The sequence below is a fragment of the Cebus imitator genome, unplaced genomic scaffold (assembly GCF_001604975.1).
Source record: "Cebus imitator isolate Cc_AM_T3 unplaced genomic scaffold, Cebus_imitator-1.0 Scaffold0, whole genome shotgun sequence".
Lineage (NCBI taxonomy): Eukaryota > Metazoa > Chordata > Mammalia > Primates > Cebidae > Cebus > Cebus imitator.
In genome coordinates this window covers 2725952-2741442 of record NW_016107315.1, presented here as the reverse complement: position 1 = coordinate 2741442, position 15491 = coordinate 2725952, and the positions used below count along the sequence as shown (strand labels likewise).

General features: G+C 49.9%; 2 protein-coding genes across 12 annotated transcripts in view; one reads left to right on the top strand and one right to left on the bottom strand.

Moving 5' to 3' along the window:
* The first annotated feature begins 750 nt into the window (after positions 1-750).
* On the top strand, positions 751-3878 carry RBM15B (RNA binding motif protein 15B). The gene has a single exon (XM_017496852.2). The coding sequence runs from the start codon at positions 875-877 to the stop codon at positions 3551-3553; it is 2679 nt and encodes an 892-aa protein (XP_017352341.1). The 5' UTR covers positions 751-874; the 3' UTR covers positions 3554-3878.
* Positions 3879-5278: 1400 nt separating this feature from the next.
* DCAF1 (DDB1 and CUL4 associated factor 1) overlaps positions 5279-15491 on the bottom strand; it is an 88182-nt gene continuing 77969 nt past the window's right edge. Inside the window, exons 22-26 of one of the 11 annotated variants that reach the window (XM_037739050.1) lie at positions 12430-12682; positions 8151-8205; positions 7095-7185; positions 6436-6506; positions 5279-5580 (exon numbers count right to left, since the gene is read on the bottom strand). In XM_037739050.1, coding sequence (XP_037594978.1) covers positions 6474-6506; positions 7095-7185; positions 8151-8205; positions 12430-12682 — 432 coding nt within the window. In that variant the 3' untranslated portion in view covers positions 5279-5580; positions 6436-6473. Of the gene's footprint in view, positions 7186-8112; positions 8206-12429; positions 12683-15491 lie in introns of all 11 variants that reach the window. The other 10 variants (XM_037739069.1, XR_005200469.1, XR_005200472.1 and 7 more) reach the window with 10 other exon arrangements.

The following is a 15491-nucleotide window of genomic DNA, read 5'->3' as shown; positions in this document are numbered from 1 at the left end:
TAAAGAGTCTATTCCAACTCCATCAACTGCAACTGCAGGCTTGTCTCTGCTTTCGGTTATTACCTACATTACAACCACGGTCCTCATGGTCTTTTTGGAGACTGCAGCAGGTGAACTTACACGTGGAGGATACCCGGAATGTGGACCTTGGGTCCTAGACAGGGCCTAGGGATAGGCATGCATTTGTCCTTGGGGCAGTTACCCCGGACCCCAGGCAGAAGATGCCAAGGAGGGTGATACAGGGCTTGGGGCAGTTACCCCAGACCCCAGGCAGAAGATGCCAAGGAGGGTGATACAGGGCTTTGCTCAAGCCTAGTCCTGGGACTGAAGGGATACTACATAGACACCACTGACTGGGTCAATGCCCCAGACCCCGACGCCCAAAGAAGCTGCCACTCCTTCCTGTTCCAATGAGCGCGGGCTCCAACGCCTGCGGGAGGAGGTAGCTAAACCCAGAGCGGCGAAGCATGACTGGGAGCACAAAGCGTTAGGTCGTTCTGCGTACCTCTCAGGGTTCCCTTCACTTCGCGTAGCCTCAACCGTCGCTCATGTGGGCCACGCAGTGGCGCAAGAGCGAGCGGCCCTTGCCCACTCACCTGGCGCTCACGGGGTCACGTGGCACTGGGCGACGCAGCACGATGACGCAGCCCGACTCGTATCTCGCCCCGCCTGCCGCAGAGTCACGTGGCGCGGTCGGCGCAGCTTGATAACGTAATGCCCGGCTCCTCGGCGCCGCTCCCGCCCCGCCCCGCCGCCGCCGCCGCGCCGAGTCCTTTTGTCCAAGATGGCGGCGCCGGGGGCGCTTCCTCCTCGGCCGCCGCCGCTGCCGCCGCTGTGAGAAACCTACGGGCCGCCCGCCCGCCACGCCAGCGCCATGAAGCGGCAGAGCGAGCGAGACTCTAGCCCGAGCGGGCGCGGCTCGTCATCGTCGGCAAAGCGTCCGCGGGAGCGCGAACGGGAGGCGGAGGCGGGCGGGCGGCGGGCGGCGCACAAGGCCTCTGGCGGCGCCAAGCACCCGGTTTCAGCGCGGGCCCGCGACAAACCCCGCGGCAGCGGAAGCGGCGGGGGCGGGCATCGCGACAGCCGCGGCGCCGGGGATGCTAATCACCGTGCGAGCAGCGGCCGCTCCTCGGGCTCTGGCGCTGGCGGCGGGGGACGCGGCGGGAAGGCCTCGGGGGACCCGGGCGCCTCCGGCTTGTCGCCCCGCGCGTCTCCGCTGCCGCCGCCTCCGCCACCGCCTGGGGCCGAGCCCACGGGTCCCGGCTCTTCCGCGGCTGCACCTGAGTACAAGACGCTCCTCATCAGCAGCCTGAGCCCAGCGCTGCCCGCCGAGCACCTCGAGGACAGGCTCTTCCACCAGTTCAAGCGCTTCGGCGAGATCAGCCTCCGCCTGTCGCACACGCCTGAGCTGGGCCGTGTGGCCTACGTGAACTTTCGGCATCCACAGGACGCGCGCGAGGCCCGCCAGCACGCCCTGGCCCGCCAGCTGCTGCTCTACGATCGCCCGCTTAAGGTAGAGCCCGTGTACCTGCGCGGCGGCGGCGGCGGGAGCAGCCGGCGAAGCAGCAGCAGCAGCGCCGCCGCTTCCACGCCTCCCCCAGGGCCCCCCGCGCCCGCCGACCCGCTCGGCTACTTGCCGCTGCATGGAGGCTACCAGTACAAACAGCGCTCGCTGTCCCCCGTCGCTGCCCCGCCCCTGCGAGAGCCCCGCGCCCGCCACGCCGCCGCAGCCTTTGCCCTGGATGCCGCCGCCGCCGCCGCCGCCGTGGGACTGTCCCGTGAGCGGGCCCTGGACTACTACGGGCTGTACGACGATCGTGGGCGCCCCTATGGCTACCCAGCTGTGTGCGAGGAGGACCTGATGCCCGAGGACGACCAGCGGGCCACGCGAAACCTATTCATCGGGAACCTGGACCACAGCGTATCTGAGGTGGAGCTGCGACGAGCCTTCGAGAAATACGGCATCATCGAGGAGGTGGTTATCAAGAGGCCTGCCCGTGGCCAGGGCGGTGCCTATGCCTTTCTCAAGTTCCAAAACCTGGACATGGCCCATAGGGCCAAGGTGGCCATGTCAGGCCGAGTGATTGGTCGCAACCCCATTAAGATAGGCTATGGCAAGGCCAACCCCACCACCCGTCTCTGGGTGGGCGGCCTGGGACCTAACACCTCACTGGCGGCTCTGGCCCGGGAGTTTGACCGCTTTGGGAGCATTCGGACCATTGATCACGTCAAAGGAGATAGCTTTGCCTATATCCAGTACGAGAGCTTGGACGCAGCCCAGGCCGCCTGTGCTAAAATGAGGGGCTTTCCCTTGGGTGGACCAGACCGCAGGCTCCGCGTGGATTTTGCCAAAGCAGAGGAGACACGGTACCCCCAGCAGTACCAGCCCTCGCCGCTCCCTGTGCATTATGAGCTGCTAACAGATGGATATACCCGGCACCGCAACCTGGACGCCGACCTGGTGCGGGACAGGACGCCCCCCCACCTCTTGTACTCAGACCGAGACCGGACCTTTTTAGAAGGGGACTGGACCAGCCCCAGTAAAAGCTCCGACCGCCGAAACAGCCTTGAGGGCTACAGTCGCTCAGTGCGCAGCCGGAGTGGTGAGCGTTGGGGGGGAGATGGGGACCGTGGTTTGCCCAAGCCCTGGGAAGAGAGGCGGAAACGGAGGAGCCTTTCCAGTGACCGTGGGAGATCAACTCACTCCCCGTATGAGGAACGGAGCAGGACCAAGGGCAGTGGGCAGCAGTCAGAGCGGGGCTCCGACCGCACCCCTGAGCGCAGCCGCAAGGAGAACCACTCCAGTGAAGGGACCAAGGAGTGCAGCAGCAACTCCCTCAGCAACAGCAGACATGGAGCTGAGGAACGGGGCCATCATCACCACCACCACGAGGCTGCAGACTCTTCCCACGGGAAGAAGGCAAGAGACAGCGAGCGCAATCACCGGACCGCGGAGGCCGACCCCAAGCCTCTCGAAGAGCCAAAACATGAGACCAAAAAGCTGAAGAATCTTTCAGATTACGCTCAGACGCTACAGCTGGGTTGGAATGGGCTTTTGGTGTTGAAAAACAGCTGCTTCCCCACATCTATGCACATTTTAGAGGGGGATCAGGGGGTGATCAGCAGTCTCCTCAAAGACCACACTTCTGGGAGCAAGCTGACTCAGCTGAAGATCGCCCAGCGCCTTCGACTGGACCAACCCAAGCTCGACGAGGTCACGCGACGCATCAAGCAGGGGAGCCCCAACGGCTATGCAGTCCTTTTAGCCACCCAGGCAACCCCCAGTGGGCTTGGCACTGAGGGGATGCCCACAGTGGAGCCAGGTCTGCAGAGGCGGCTTCTCAGGAACCTGGTCTCCTACTTGAAACAGAAGCAGGCCGCAGGGGTGATCAGCCTGCCAGTGGGGGGGTCCAAGGGCAGAGACGGCACAGGCATGCTCTATGCCTTTCCGCCCTGCGAGTTTTCCCAGCAGTACCTCCAGTCAGCACTAAGGACATTGGGTAAGCTAGAAGAAGAACACATGGTAATAGTCATCGTCAGAGACACTGTCTAGCCCAAGCCTTTCTCGGCGTCATGTTTGTGTCACAAAAGCAGTTATTTTAAAATCTGATCCCCTCTCTACCCTACCAATTTGGTTTGAATTCTCTCCTGGGTTATTTTGGTTCATTTGGGTGGGGATCAAGGTCCTTTCCACCACCAAAACTAACGTTCTTAGGTTTTGGGGGATTTTTTTTTTTAAACAATGAGAAGGGACTCGTTATGTTTATTTCTAGTGTACAAGATACTGTCTGCTGTGATTCTGTATTTTTTTATTTTTTGACCAACTGTATGGAAAGTTGTCAGTAAAGCCTTTGTCAGAGGATGGATTTTTAAACCTGTTCAGAGTCCTGGTTTAATCAAGCTAAGAATAAGACTTCCCTAGTGCATGTACACGAATGCCCTACGTCGTCTTTCCAGCACCACTGCTGCACGGGTTGCTCTTGGCCCTTCAGTTCTTCAGGCTTGAGTCCGGACTCTACTCATTTATTTTTCTCTTAGCTGACAGCAGGCAAGCTTCAGTTTGTGCTCTGGACCCTGCCACAAAAGCCTGAGTACAGCCCATGCAAAGGGAGGGAGGGGGAGACCCCAAGGCCTGTGGCCAACAGCTAGTGATGGCTTTTGTTTTTCTGCCCTAAACCTTATGTGTCCATCATCAGTTTGAGCCTGTTTGGCAGGAGTTAGCCGCCAGCAGCTGTGTAGTCTTGTACACGGAGCAGCAGTGCAATGTTGATGCCAAAGGGTCTCAGTGCCCCGGATCTGACTGGACGCCCTCTCATTCAGCCTCCTTTCTAGCCTCACTCAGCCCAGGGATATCCAGTGTCTGTTGGAACAGTTGCCTCAGATTCCCAGGGGCCCAGGAGTCCAAATACTGCAATGGAGGGTTGGAGGCAGCGTTCTTTGGATTTACTCATGAACTTAATGTGATTTCTGGCTTTCTCTGGTTGTTCAGGGCTGTTGTGTGATAGAACAGGCCTGTGCCTGGTTGTACCTAGAGCTTTGTGGGCGCCACAACCTCTACACTGCACTACTTTTACAAAGCCACAGGGGAACACAGTGGACTAGGGGATGCCCTTGGTAACTGACATGACAGTTTCATAGGTGCAAGATCAGAGCATGTGCCTACACCTTGTGCCCTGATATTGAGGTGGAAACCATTGGGAAACATTTTTCTTGGGGAGAAGGTCACAAGTCACAGAGGTGTTGGGTAGGGCAAGAGCTTGAAGCCACTCAAGCCAGCTGGGGAGGAAAGGGATGTGGAGGTACCCTCTAGCTGGGAGGGAGGGTGAGATTCTGCCTTCATTGTAGCGCAGACAGTGCAGGCCAGGGAGGAAAACCAGAGCACACAGTTGTCACCATGGAACACCCCAAATACCATTCTTCAGAGTGTCGGTATGGCAGCTTGGATATTCAAACAGGGATCATTGTCAGGGCTGAGGCAAACAGAAGCTCTGGTAAGTGAATAAGCGTCCAGATAACCAGGAACTCTGGGTTCTGCTAGCCGTGGCATCCTCTCTCCAGGACTGGTCCCTTACCCAAGCTGGGATGAGGCAGCATGAGTGACAGCTGATATTTGAGGCAAGTGCCTGTGCAGAGGCTGGGGCTCAGTGCAGGCTGTGGGGAGGCCACGCTGGTCCACAGGAACACTTGGCAGTGTTCTCGTAGACACCCGGGTGATGAATGGACGGGAAAGTGCCTCACGAGAGAAAAAGCACATCGATGACAAAACAGCAACACAAGGACATGTTAAACATGCTTATTTATTTGCCTGTTTTTGAGCTGTGGTCACAGCTGCAAGGTACCTAAGCAAGTCAGTCGGGTACAGCAGGACACGCCACCATTCCAGGATAGCTGGTACTGCCAGAAACAGGAGTGGGTCTTGTCTTGTTGAAGGCACACTGCAGGGTTTTTCCTGCAGATCTTCAACAAAAGCCTGAGTCACAGGCCAGAGTTGCCTTGGTATGTAAGTCCAAAACTTCTCTGGGCTACCTATCTTCCTTCATGGAGCGGGTGCTCAGGACCCGGAATCTACCTCCCAGCTTTCTGAGACAGAACCAAGTAAAGGAAACATGCTAGAAAATGTGCCTGGAGAAGTCACTTCAACCTTTGCCTTGTCCACCCCTCTTCAGAGAAAAGTGCCCCATAGCCCCAAAAAGAACTGCCAAGTTTCGGTGAGGAGTAACACCCTGGCATGACCTTCCCTCTTTCCTGGCCCTCAACCACTTCCTTCCTTTGGCTTTTAAGACCTAGCAGGTTCTGTGAACTCTCAGAAAGGCCTTGGCCAGCACTAGTGAGGGGAGCTCAGGTGGTCAATGCCCTGGTCTTATGAGACTGCCCCAGTGAGAAAACTCTTACTTCAGGTATCCAGTGCCCCCACCTGGGGTTCAGGTCCTGTCTAAGGTGTTGCTTGAAGACATGAAGGCAAAATGTGCCTCCCTGGTGGTGTGCCACTGTTCTCGTGCTGCCTCCTAGGTGACTCAGATTTTGAGCCCTGGTAGAATAAGGAAGAGGGCTGATCCTTCCTTAGCCCCTTAGGGCATGTTCCTAAGGGTGTGTTGTCAAGCCAACCCGAATTCTGCTGCCCTATTATAGTCCCCATCTCCCCCTTAGAGAACTGTGGGTGCTCCCAGCAGAGTTGAGACTGGCTCCATTGAGTTAATGACTAGAATATAGTGCTTTTACTACTTCTTAATTGTTAACCTGTTTTCTTAGGATGCAGTCAATATCAACAGTCAGACTATTCCACTGGTGTAAGTGTTAACTACCATTAAATCAAGGCATGAAGCAAAAGAGCCGAGTCCTCTGCTCTCCAGAGGATTAAGAAATACCTGTGTGACACAGACCCACTCAGTGTGTACAGCATATTCTATAGTGCTTCTGAGCCCAGTAGGGCTTTACCTGCCCCCGGAGAGTTTTAGTCATCTTGTGTGTCTTGTTTACTTCACAACCAAATTTGTCCCCTCTTCTCTCTGTTAAGGGAGAAACGTCACTTTAGCTGGATAATACCTATGTAACAGAAACTGAGCAGCTGTTACTTGGGCAAAATCAAAGAAAGAAAGAGACTATGGTCTTATATTTATTGTGGGAAGGAAAACAGGGTGGAGTGGGTGAGCGAAAAGGTAGAAGTCCCTGGTACTCTGCCTGGTGGTTACACAGTTTAACCACAGGCCAATTTTAGGGGCCTCTGAAGTTATCTTTCTACAAACACACACCAACTCCCACTACCCCTAACTTGCCAGGACTGCTCAAGTCCACTGTCACAGTCCCTTTCAGAAAACATTAGTGGCCGTCACCCCAGCTACACAAACGGCCGAAATGCTTTCACTCCTTAGCTTTGCCAGCTCCTTCCTCCAAAACTTCCCAGAACACCTCCCTTTCCAGCTCCCAAATCTATACTTGGGAGCAGCCTGCTGGATCCAGAACATGAGGATAAAGAGCTGTGTCCACAGTGGCCAAGGCCCTGAGGCTCTCCTCTCTCCACATTACCCTTACAAAGACAGGTCCTCCCTGTGAGAGAGCTACAGGACAGGGGCAGACACTGTGACAAAGCTACTCTCCTCCCTGGAATGCCTCTGTGGGCAGAACGTGCTCTCCCACCACCCTGATCTGCCTCTCCTGGAAGGCGTCTTCCCTATGGCCTCACTAGAGCTGCAAAAAAGGGACACACCCCTTGGGTAAAAGAAAATAGGGAAAGGCCATAAACAAAGACAGACTTGTAGTTTATTTTGTATTTTTTTTTAAATAAATACACTTTACATTAAAGAAAAAGGCCTTTGATTTGTAATTTCCACATTGGGGAGAAAAGGAAGAAAAAAAGATTTCTGAAAAACTGAATCACAAAGAAAAACAGAGGGAGTGAACTTATATCTTAAGTTCCCTCAACTCCATAAAACCAACATCCACAATGACCATGCTGCCCCCAAACCACGAAGGTGGGTGGATTCAGGCACACTCAGCAGATAAAGAGCCTTCCTTCCCACCTCTGGCACGAAGGAAAACAAATTAACCAGACAGCATATGAGGCAACAAAACAGGTTAAAAAATCATATATTATATTTATAATAAAATATTCTTAATCCTTATCAATTTAAGAAACCACGATTTTCCTTTTTCATTTAAATATGTATGTAAAAATGCCTCTATATTGTTCTTTAGACATCATTTTCTTCCAAAGAAAATGAAGTGTAGGGACAAGAGACCTGGTGGATATAAGTTCATACCCTCAGTTATAAATGCCTGGTCTTTTTTTTTCCTTTTTAAAGTTTTATAAAAAACTATTTCTTGTTCCTTAAGAACATTATACAAAGAAAATATATTGTGAAATACCCCAGAGACATGTTTTTTTTCCCTTGAAAGATGTGTCCATCCTAGGAAACGGAGGTGGGGAGGGGGTACAGAGGAGGGCCTAGTCCCTGTTATTTTTGTGGTTGTTATTGTTTCTGGAAGGACTCTCAGGTGTCGCTAAGACTTTCTAAGTCATAATCCTCTGAATGCAGGGCATGTAGTTCCTTAAAAGACAGCCCTGGGAGAAAGGGAAGGGAATATGTTCTGAATTCATTTGACTCAGTTTCTCGCCTGCCAAGAATCTCTTCCAAGTAGTGATGGCTCCTCACTCATTCAGAGATAAGATGATGTCATCTTCCAAATCAGAGTTGTCAGAGCTATCAGCTGAAACGGAAGAAAAGGGAGAGACAAGATTACGCACTAGGCTTATAGAAAGCTTTCAGGAAGCACACACCCGCACTCACATACATTTATGACCAAGCAAGGTTAACTACCAGTTTCTAGAAAGAAGAAAACACACCAATTAACTCCTTGGAGCTGGCTCTGGAGAACACTCCTGTTGCCTGGCAGCTGTATTCTCCCTGGGACCTTTTGCTCTCCTAAGGGCCTGGACAAAGTGCCCTGCTTCCTGCCTGGGAGGCGCTGAAGGGATCGAGCAAGTGCCATCTGAAGCTTCCCCCCATGTCACTTTAAATGGCTGCAAAGGGGAAGAACTGAGGAGAGCAGTAAGTGAGCCTCCATGGCCCCTGGCCTCTGGTATCCTTCCAAAATGGGCACAGGCCCATTAATGACCCCAAGAGACCACTAGAAAGGCAAGCTAAGACCAGGCAAAAGTGAGAGATTTATCTTTTCTTAAACACCTTAGTCACTCCTCCCTTCAATCCTCAGAAGACCAACTGCACCAAGGCAGAGATAGTCAACCTAGATTCATTTCAGAATATAATCTGCAAATTATATTCCCAAAAAGGTGCAGGCCAGTTTGCAGCAATACAGGAGAAGCAGCTACCCATCCAGAGGCAGGAGGCCAGCGGAAACAGTGTGATGCCCTGGAAGACAGCACTGTCTCTGATGAGGTCCCTCTCTGCTTGACAATCTGCCTTCTCTGGCAGCACACGGACACATTAACACTTCTGGATCTATTAAGGGGTGAACCTTAAGTGGTAGCAAAAAGGACCCTCAAGATAAGGTAGATACGCCATGTCCGGCTGATCAAAATCAGAGAGAAACATGGTAACTAGCCTGTAGGGACTCTAATATTTGCTGAGTGAAAGAAAAGGAAAGTTCTCAGTGCCCAATTTGATTACTCGTAGCTCAGGAGGCTAGGAAACCATTTTAACCAGGACCCCAGGCAAGTAGACAAAGCCTGAGCTGGAGCCCTGCAAATGTCCCATGCGGAAAGGGGCAGCTACTAGATGCAAAGAATCCCTCATCAGCCTCTTCCAGTGCCTAAGACAATCAACTCCTGGATAGAGAGTTCCCAAGCCTTCCTTCATTCACCATCTCCAAACACAATTTCCTTTAGGAAGAAAATTGAAGTAGACAAAGGAAAACCAAGAAAAGCATGGCAGTGATACAAGAAAGTCTTGAAATAACCAAAAAAAATGGCTGACAAAACCAGTGTTCCTGGACCTAACTGGGCACAAGAGTGGCCTGACTTTATTGGTGAAGAACAGGAAAACAAGATGGAGATGGCAAAGAACTATTACCTAACACACCTGAACAAAGCAAGCCTCAGCTCCTCTGCTGTAAGAGCTCCAAGAGGCAGCGTCACAGGAGGGTGTAGGGCCTCCTCCTCAGAGCCAAGCCCAGCACCGTGTCCCCACCCCACAACAGAAACTTGCCTGGTCCCCATGGCAGCATCCACAGCATCCCCCAGGACTCATGTTCTCCGCAAGCCAACGATGCCAGACCCTTCTGCCCAGCAGCTGTGCATCTTTTAAGAACTAAGAATCTTAAATACGCTGTAGCACATCTAAGGACTGTAAATGCAGCTTAAGATCACAGCACAATCTTCTTAAAGCAAATAACTGTCAGGCTCAGGGTTTGAGAGAAAACCTCCAGGGCTTGGGCACCAACTTTCTCTACCTTCCTTAGCCTTTCCCCATTCTCCAAGTGTTGAAGTGACCCAATCCCAAACCCTGGTTGGGATCTCCCATTCTGAAAAGTCTCAAAGGTAAAGGCAATCTAGATATAATTAATCCCTGTAATGTTTAACCTATTGCTCTACAACATACAGGTTTTGGAGGCAGGGCTCATAAGCAGAGATACATGAAGATCTCAGAATCAAGGTGCTTCTCTTCCTAGGGCCAGGGCTCTGCATCTGGAATCATGGAGTCCCTGCAGGCTCCAGGGCCTATGTAAAGGTACATGGGGGTACATGGGCGTGATTTTCTATAGTTTCTATGGCTTTTACCTCATCCTAAAAGGGCTCTTCTTATAAGCTCAATAAGGTTCAGAGCTACTGCTCTAAAGGATTCATGTGAGGAAAACCATGGGTGCTAAGAATGCTCTGCTTGCTGATAGCAGCTGGGATCGTCTATGAAACACAGAAAGAGCAAGGGAGTATGCACCAGACGCCACCTCTGCATCTCCACCACAATTCTGAAGTCCACTCTGAGACATCCTCAAGTTGTGATCCATTATTTTCACATAGTAAATATTCTCATAAAGTAACAATATTCTCACAGCTGATCGAGTTAAAGTTTTCCAGATTACCTTTAGCTTGAAAGAAGGAATTTCCTAAACAGCTAAAAGAGTCAGTAATTGTACAGGCCAAATATAAACTGAGTGGCTTTATATTCAAATTAAGAGTGGAAAATGAAAGTGATCCTCTCTTATTTTGGGAGCACCACCATCAGCTGGCTTGCTGTTTGCTGACCCTGCGAACCTGCTTTGCTAACTACTTGTAATCAAAAGGAGGTATAACTTGTTTCCCACATCTCACTATTCACATATGACATAAACGTTCATTAAAACTCGCCCTGTGCGTGACCATGGCTTGGGCTTGCTCCATTGAACCACCTCAGCCTCCAAGTATGAAAAAATAGAAGTTGATCAATAGCAGATGAACAGACAACAAAAGACACTCCCCCACCCTCCCACCCCCAAGCTTCCTCAAAATACAGCCTTGGTAAGGCCAGGCGCCATGGCTCCAGCCTGTAATCCCAGCACTTTAGGAGGCCAAGGCGGGTGGATCATGAGGTCAAGAGATCGAGACCATCCTGGCCAACATGGTAAAATCCCGTCTCTGCTAAAAATACAAAAATTAGCCAGGCATGGTGGCATGCGCCTGTAGTCCCAGCTACCCGGGAGGCTGAGGCAGGAGAACTGCTTGAAACCGGGAGGCAGAGGTTGCAGTGAGCCGAGATCGTGCCACTGCACTCCAGCCTGGCGTCTGGTGACAAAGTGAGACTCTGTCTCATTAAAAAAAAAAAAAATGCAGCCTTAGTAAGAGGTAAATAAAAGGAAGTGAATAAAACAGAAACCAAAGGGAAATATTTGTCCCTTGACCTTTAGGAGGGATTAGCCAAAAGGAGACAGAAAAGGGCTCCTCCACAAGAGGGCCTACATTTCTTTATAAGTCACGCTGAAAAGAACAGCATCCCATGCGGGGCTGCTTCTGACCAATTCTAGCCCCACCTCTCGGAAGAGAGCTACACTTTGGCCTTACATTCTAGGGCTAATCCTCTAAAGCAGGACTTGACAAACTACAAATCCACCACCTATTTTTGCAAAAAGTTTTATTAGAACACAGCCACAATCATTCATTTACATATTGTCTATGCTTTCTCACTATAACAGGAGAGCTGAAGAGCTACAACAAAGACCACATGGCCTACACAGCATTAAGAAAAAAATTTTTTTTGAGATGGAGTCTCACTCTATTAGCCCAGGCTGGAGTGCAGTGGCACTGTCTCAGCTCACTGCAACCTCCGCCTTCCAAGTGATTCTCCTGCCTCAGCCTCCCAAGTAGCTGGGATTACAGGCATGCACCACCACACCCGGCTAATTTTGTATTTTTACTTTTTCTTTTTCTTTTCTTTTTTTCTTTTTTGAAACAGAGTTTCGCTCTTGTTACCCAGGCTGGAGTGCAATGGTGCAATCTTGGCTCACCGCAACCTCAGCTTCCTGGGTTCAAGCAATTCTCCTGCCTCAGCCTCCCGAGTAGCTGGGACTACAGGCGTGCGCCACCATGCCCAGCTAATTTTTGTATTTTTAGTAGAGACGGGGTTTCACCATGCTGGCCAAGCTGGTCTCAAACTCCTGACCTCAGGTGATTCACCCACCTAAGCCTCCCAAAGCTGGGATTATAGGCATGAGCCACCATGCCCGGCTGCATAAAATATTTACTGTCTGGTTTTACTGAAAAAGTCTGCCAATCTCTACTTGAAAGATAAGAGATAACAGCCATTTGGTTGGGTTCCACAGTCTGATAGGAGAGCAGGAGAGCAGAGATGCAAAGGTGCTTTGCCTTAAGAGACCATAGAAGTAAATCAAGTTATGGGGCACAGAACTGTGGTATGGCTTGCCCTCTAAGTTGTATGGGCACAAAAGAAGGGATCTTGCCCTGGGTGCCAAGGTGCAGCCTGAACTCTGACCTATACTTACTGTCCCCCAGGATCAGTTCCACTTCCTCATCTGCATCAGAGTCTTCATCCTCCCCGTCCTCTCCCTCCTCTAGAAGGTTTGCTAGCTCCTCATCAGAGGGTGAGAAGTCATTGTCCCCATCTTCCCCTGCATTCTCATTATTGTCGTCCTCCTCCAACTCTGCCTCCAGCAACTGGTCAGTGTCAAGTTCATCTAAATCATCAGTGTCATCATCATCTTCATCATCATCTTCTTCCTCCTGTTCTTCCTCTTCCTGGTAAGAAAGCATAAGGTTCATCAGTACATAGAGGCTGGACCCATGTGAGCCACATGGCGAGTCAACCAAAGGGATAGGGAAGGAAGCTGTCAGTAGACCAGTACGAGCATGGACTTGATGAGCCAGCCAGACTTGTCACCGATGGCTGAGACAGGCACACATATCCCCCAGACTGTCAAAGCACCCCTCAGACAAGGATTAATGGTCATACAGCCCTTATACAAGGAAACAGACAACTGGCTTCACAGAAGTCCCTGCCATCAATAGTCTAGGAGCCCATGCTATCATAAACATTTGATCAGAACATTGCAACAAAATTACTTAAAATACAGAACACTAACAGATACCCATATTTCCTGCTATAAGTCAAAAAGAAAAAGTATGCTATAGAGAAATTAACTTTCTTTCCATTCTTATGAGAACTGCCCAAAGGCAAGAAAATTAACAAAAAACCAGTGAAACACTTTGCTCTAGGGACCCTGGGCTTTGTAAATGGTACATTCTGACATCTGCCACAGATTTCAGATTTGCAACAGAATCCCAATTGTTTCCCTTCAAAAGGGAGAAGACACAAAGATACGGCTTTGCTTTGACAAGGAAGACGAGCATTCCCAAGTAAATGAAGCTGCCACTCAAGACACTTATCTTTCTGCTCAAACATCAACTGTTAGCCTTTCCAAGAGCAAAAGATTCTAATCCTTACAATAAGAAAACACAAAATTCATTTAATACATCAACCTAATGAAAGTCAAGACAGAATAAGTCCAACGTAAGCATACATTTTTTTTTTTGGTTTTTAGTATGTTAAGAATTATACCAAGTGGTTACATTTTTTTCATTTTAAGGGTGTTACTGCCTGCCAAGCACTCAAAAACAAGCATTTTGGGCCTACCCAGCCACTCATAACCAGCGTGTAACATAAGCTAGGATCACTCAGCAGGGAAGCTCTGCTTTTCGGACTTCTGGTAATTTTGGAACCACCACTAATGACTTTTTGATAAACTGTGTAATACAGTAACTTAGACTCTTCAAAATTTCTGCCAGCTATGTTAGAAAAACTGACCCTCTTTTAAATACCTAGTAATCCCAATATTTGTGCAAGTGTGTACATGGTCTGTACCGGATTTTGTGTGTTTGTGTATTAGCCAACACACATACATATAAGGCCTGAGACTACTCCATAGCCTTGGCCACACATCCCCTCCAGAGGTGAGTGAATAAATAACTACTAAGCATTCACCCCCCTCAAATCAAAGGAGCTGTGAGGGTCTGGAGGCAACAATGATGAACTGAAACACAGACAGGCTTTCAGCCCCTATAAGCACATCAGCTCATAAAAATAATTGGGAAAGGAGAGGAGGAGGGTCAAAATTCAACAGAAATCATCCAAATCATCCAAGTGCTTACCAGATTACAACTTCTGCCTCTTTTTTCCCATGCCTCTTTTTTTTTTTTTTTTTTTAATCTCACTCTGTCACCCAGCCTGAAGTGCAGTGGCTCGATCTTGGCTCACTGCAACCTCCGCCTCCTGGGTTCAGGATTCTTCTGCCTCAGCCTCCAGAGTAGCTGGGACTACAGGCGCATGCCACCATGCCCGGCTAATTTTTTTGTGTTTTTAGTAGAGATAGGGTTTCACCATCTTGGCCAGGCTGGTCTCGAACTCCTGAACTCGTCATCTGCCAGCCTCAGCCTCCCAAAGTGCTGGGATTACAGGCGTGAGCCACTGCACCCAGCCTTCCAGGCATATTTTCAAAGACTTGACCAAAATTAGCTAATCACTAACAAAGTGTCACAGTTAAAAATAAGTACAGTAAAAAAAAGTATCCAGGGTCCTGTATCTCATAAGGCTTCATGGACAGAACACTTACATTTAAAATTTAAGATAGCACAACTTTTAAAGGTCCACAGTTGCGTACACGAAAGGTTAAGGTAAACTGTTCAAATAGGCATGAGCTAGCTAGAAAATTCATGAAGACAATTCTCTTTCATTTTGAAGAACATCGAGGCTTAGCTGATCCAGAAGAACTGAGCAAAAAGCTTCCAAATCATGAGCAATCACGGAAAAATTTCAAGCAGGTCTAAGCTTTGAGCTACATATACCATTCCAAACTCTTTCAGCAGCACACAAACCAAAATTTTACTTAATTTTATAGCAAAAGAAACAGGTGTATATATATTCATCCCAGAAGGCCATGAGGACATCATATTGTGACCATGACAGAGGAGGGGAAATTAGTAGGAAAGACATCTACCTGAATCTCAAGTTGAGCACCTCACTTTGTTGTCTATACTTTGTAATTAATGGCCAATGCTGATTTTTCACCATTTTGTTGTACATGGACATGGCCATAAACTAACTTTATAAATTTTAAATCTGAAACCAGGATCATGAAGCAGAGGCTCACAAGACCCATCCAAAATGCTGTGGTAGAACCCAAAAGAGATTCTAGGAAGCAATTTTGGGAGTATTCTCTGCTGGTCAAGTAACTGGTTGATGGCATGAGCCCCTCTCCTTCAGCTAAAGAAGCAAGCTTCCAGCTGGGCGCAGTGGCTCACGCCTGTAATCCCAGCATTTTGGGAGGCTGAGACGAGCGGATCATAAGGTCAGGAGATCGAGGCCATCCTGGCTAACACAGTGAAACCCCATCTCTGCTAAAAATACAATAAATTAGCTGGGCGTGGTGGCACACGCCTGTAATCCCGGATACCCGGGAGGCTGAGGCAGAACTGCTTGAACCTGGGAGGCAGAGGTTGCAGTGAGCCGAGATCGTGCCACTGCACTCCAGCCTGGGCGGCAGAGTGAGAC

Bases quoted from the DNA above. Each gene is read 5' to 3' on its own strand.
- RBM15B (XM_017496852.2), top strand. From the start codon at position 875: ATGAAGCGGCAGAGCGAGCGAGACTCTAGCCCGAGCGGGCGCGGCTCG.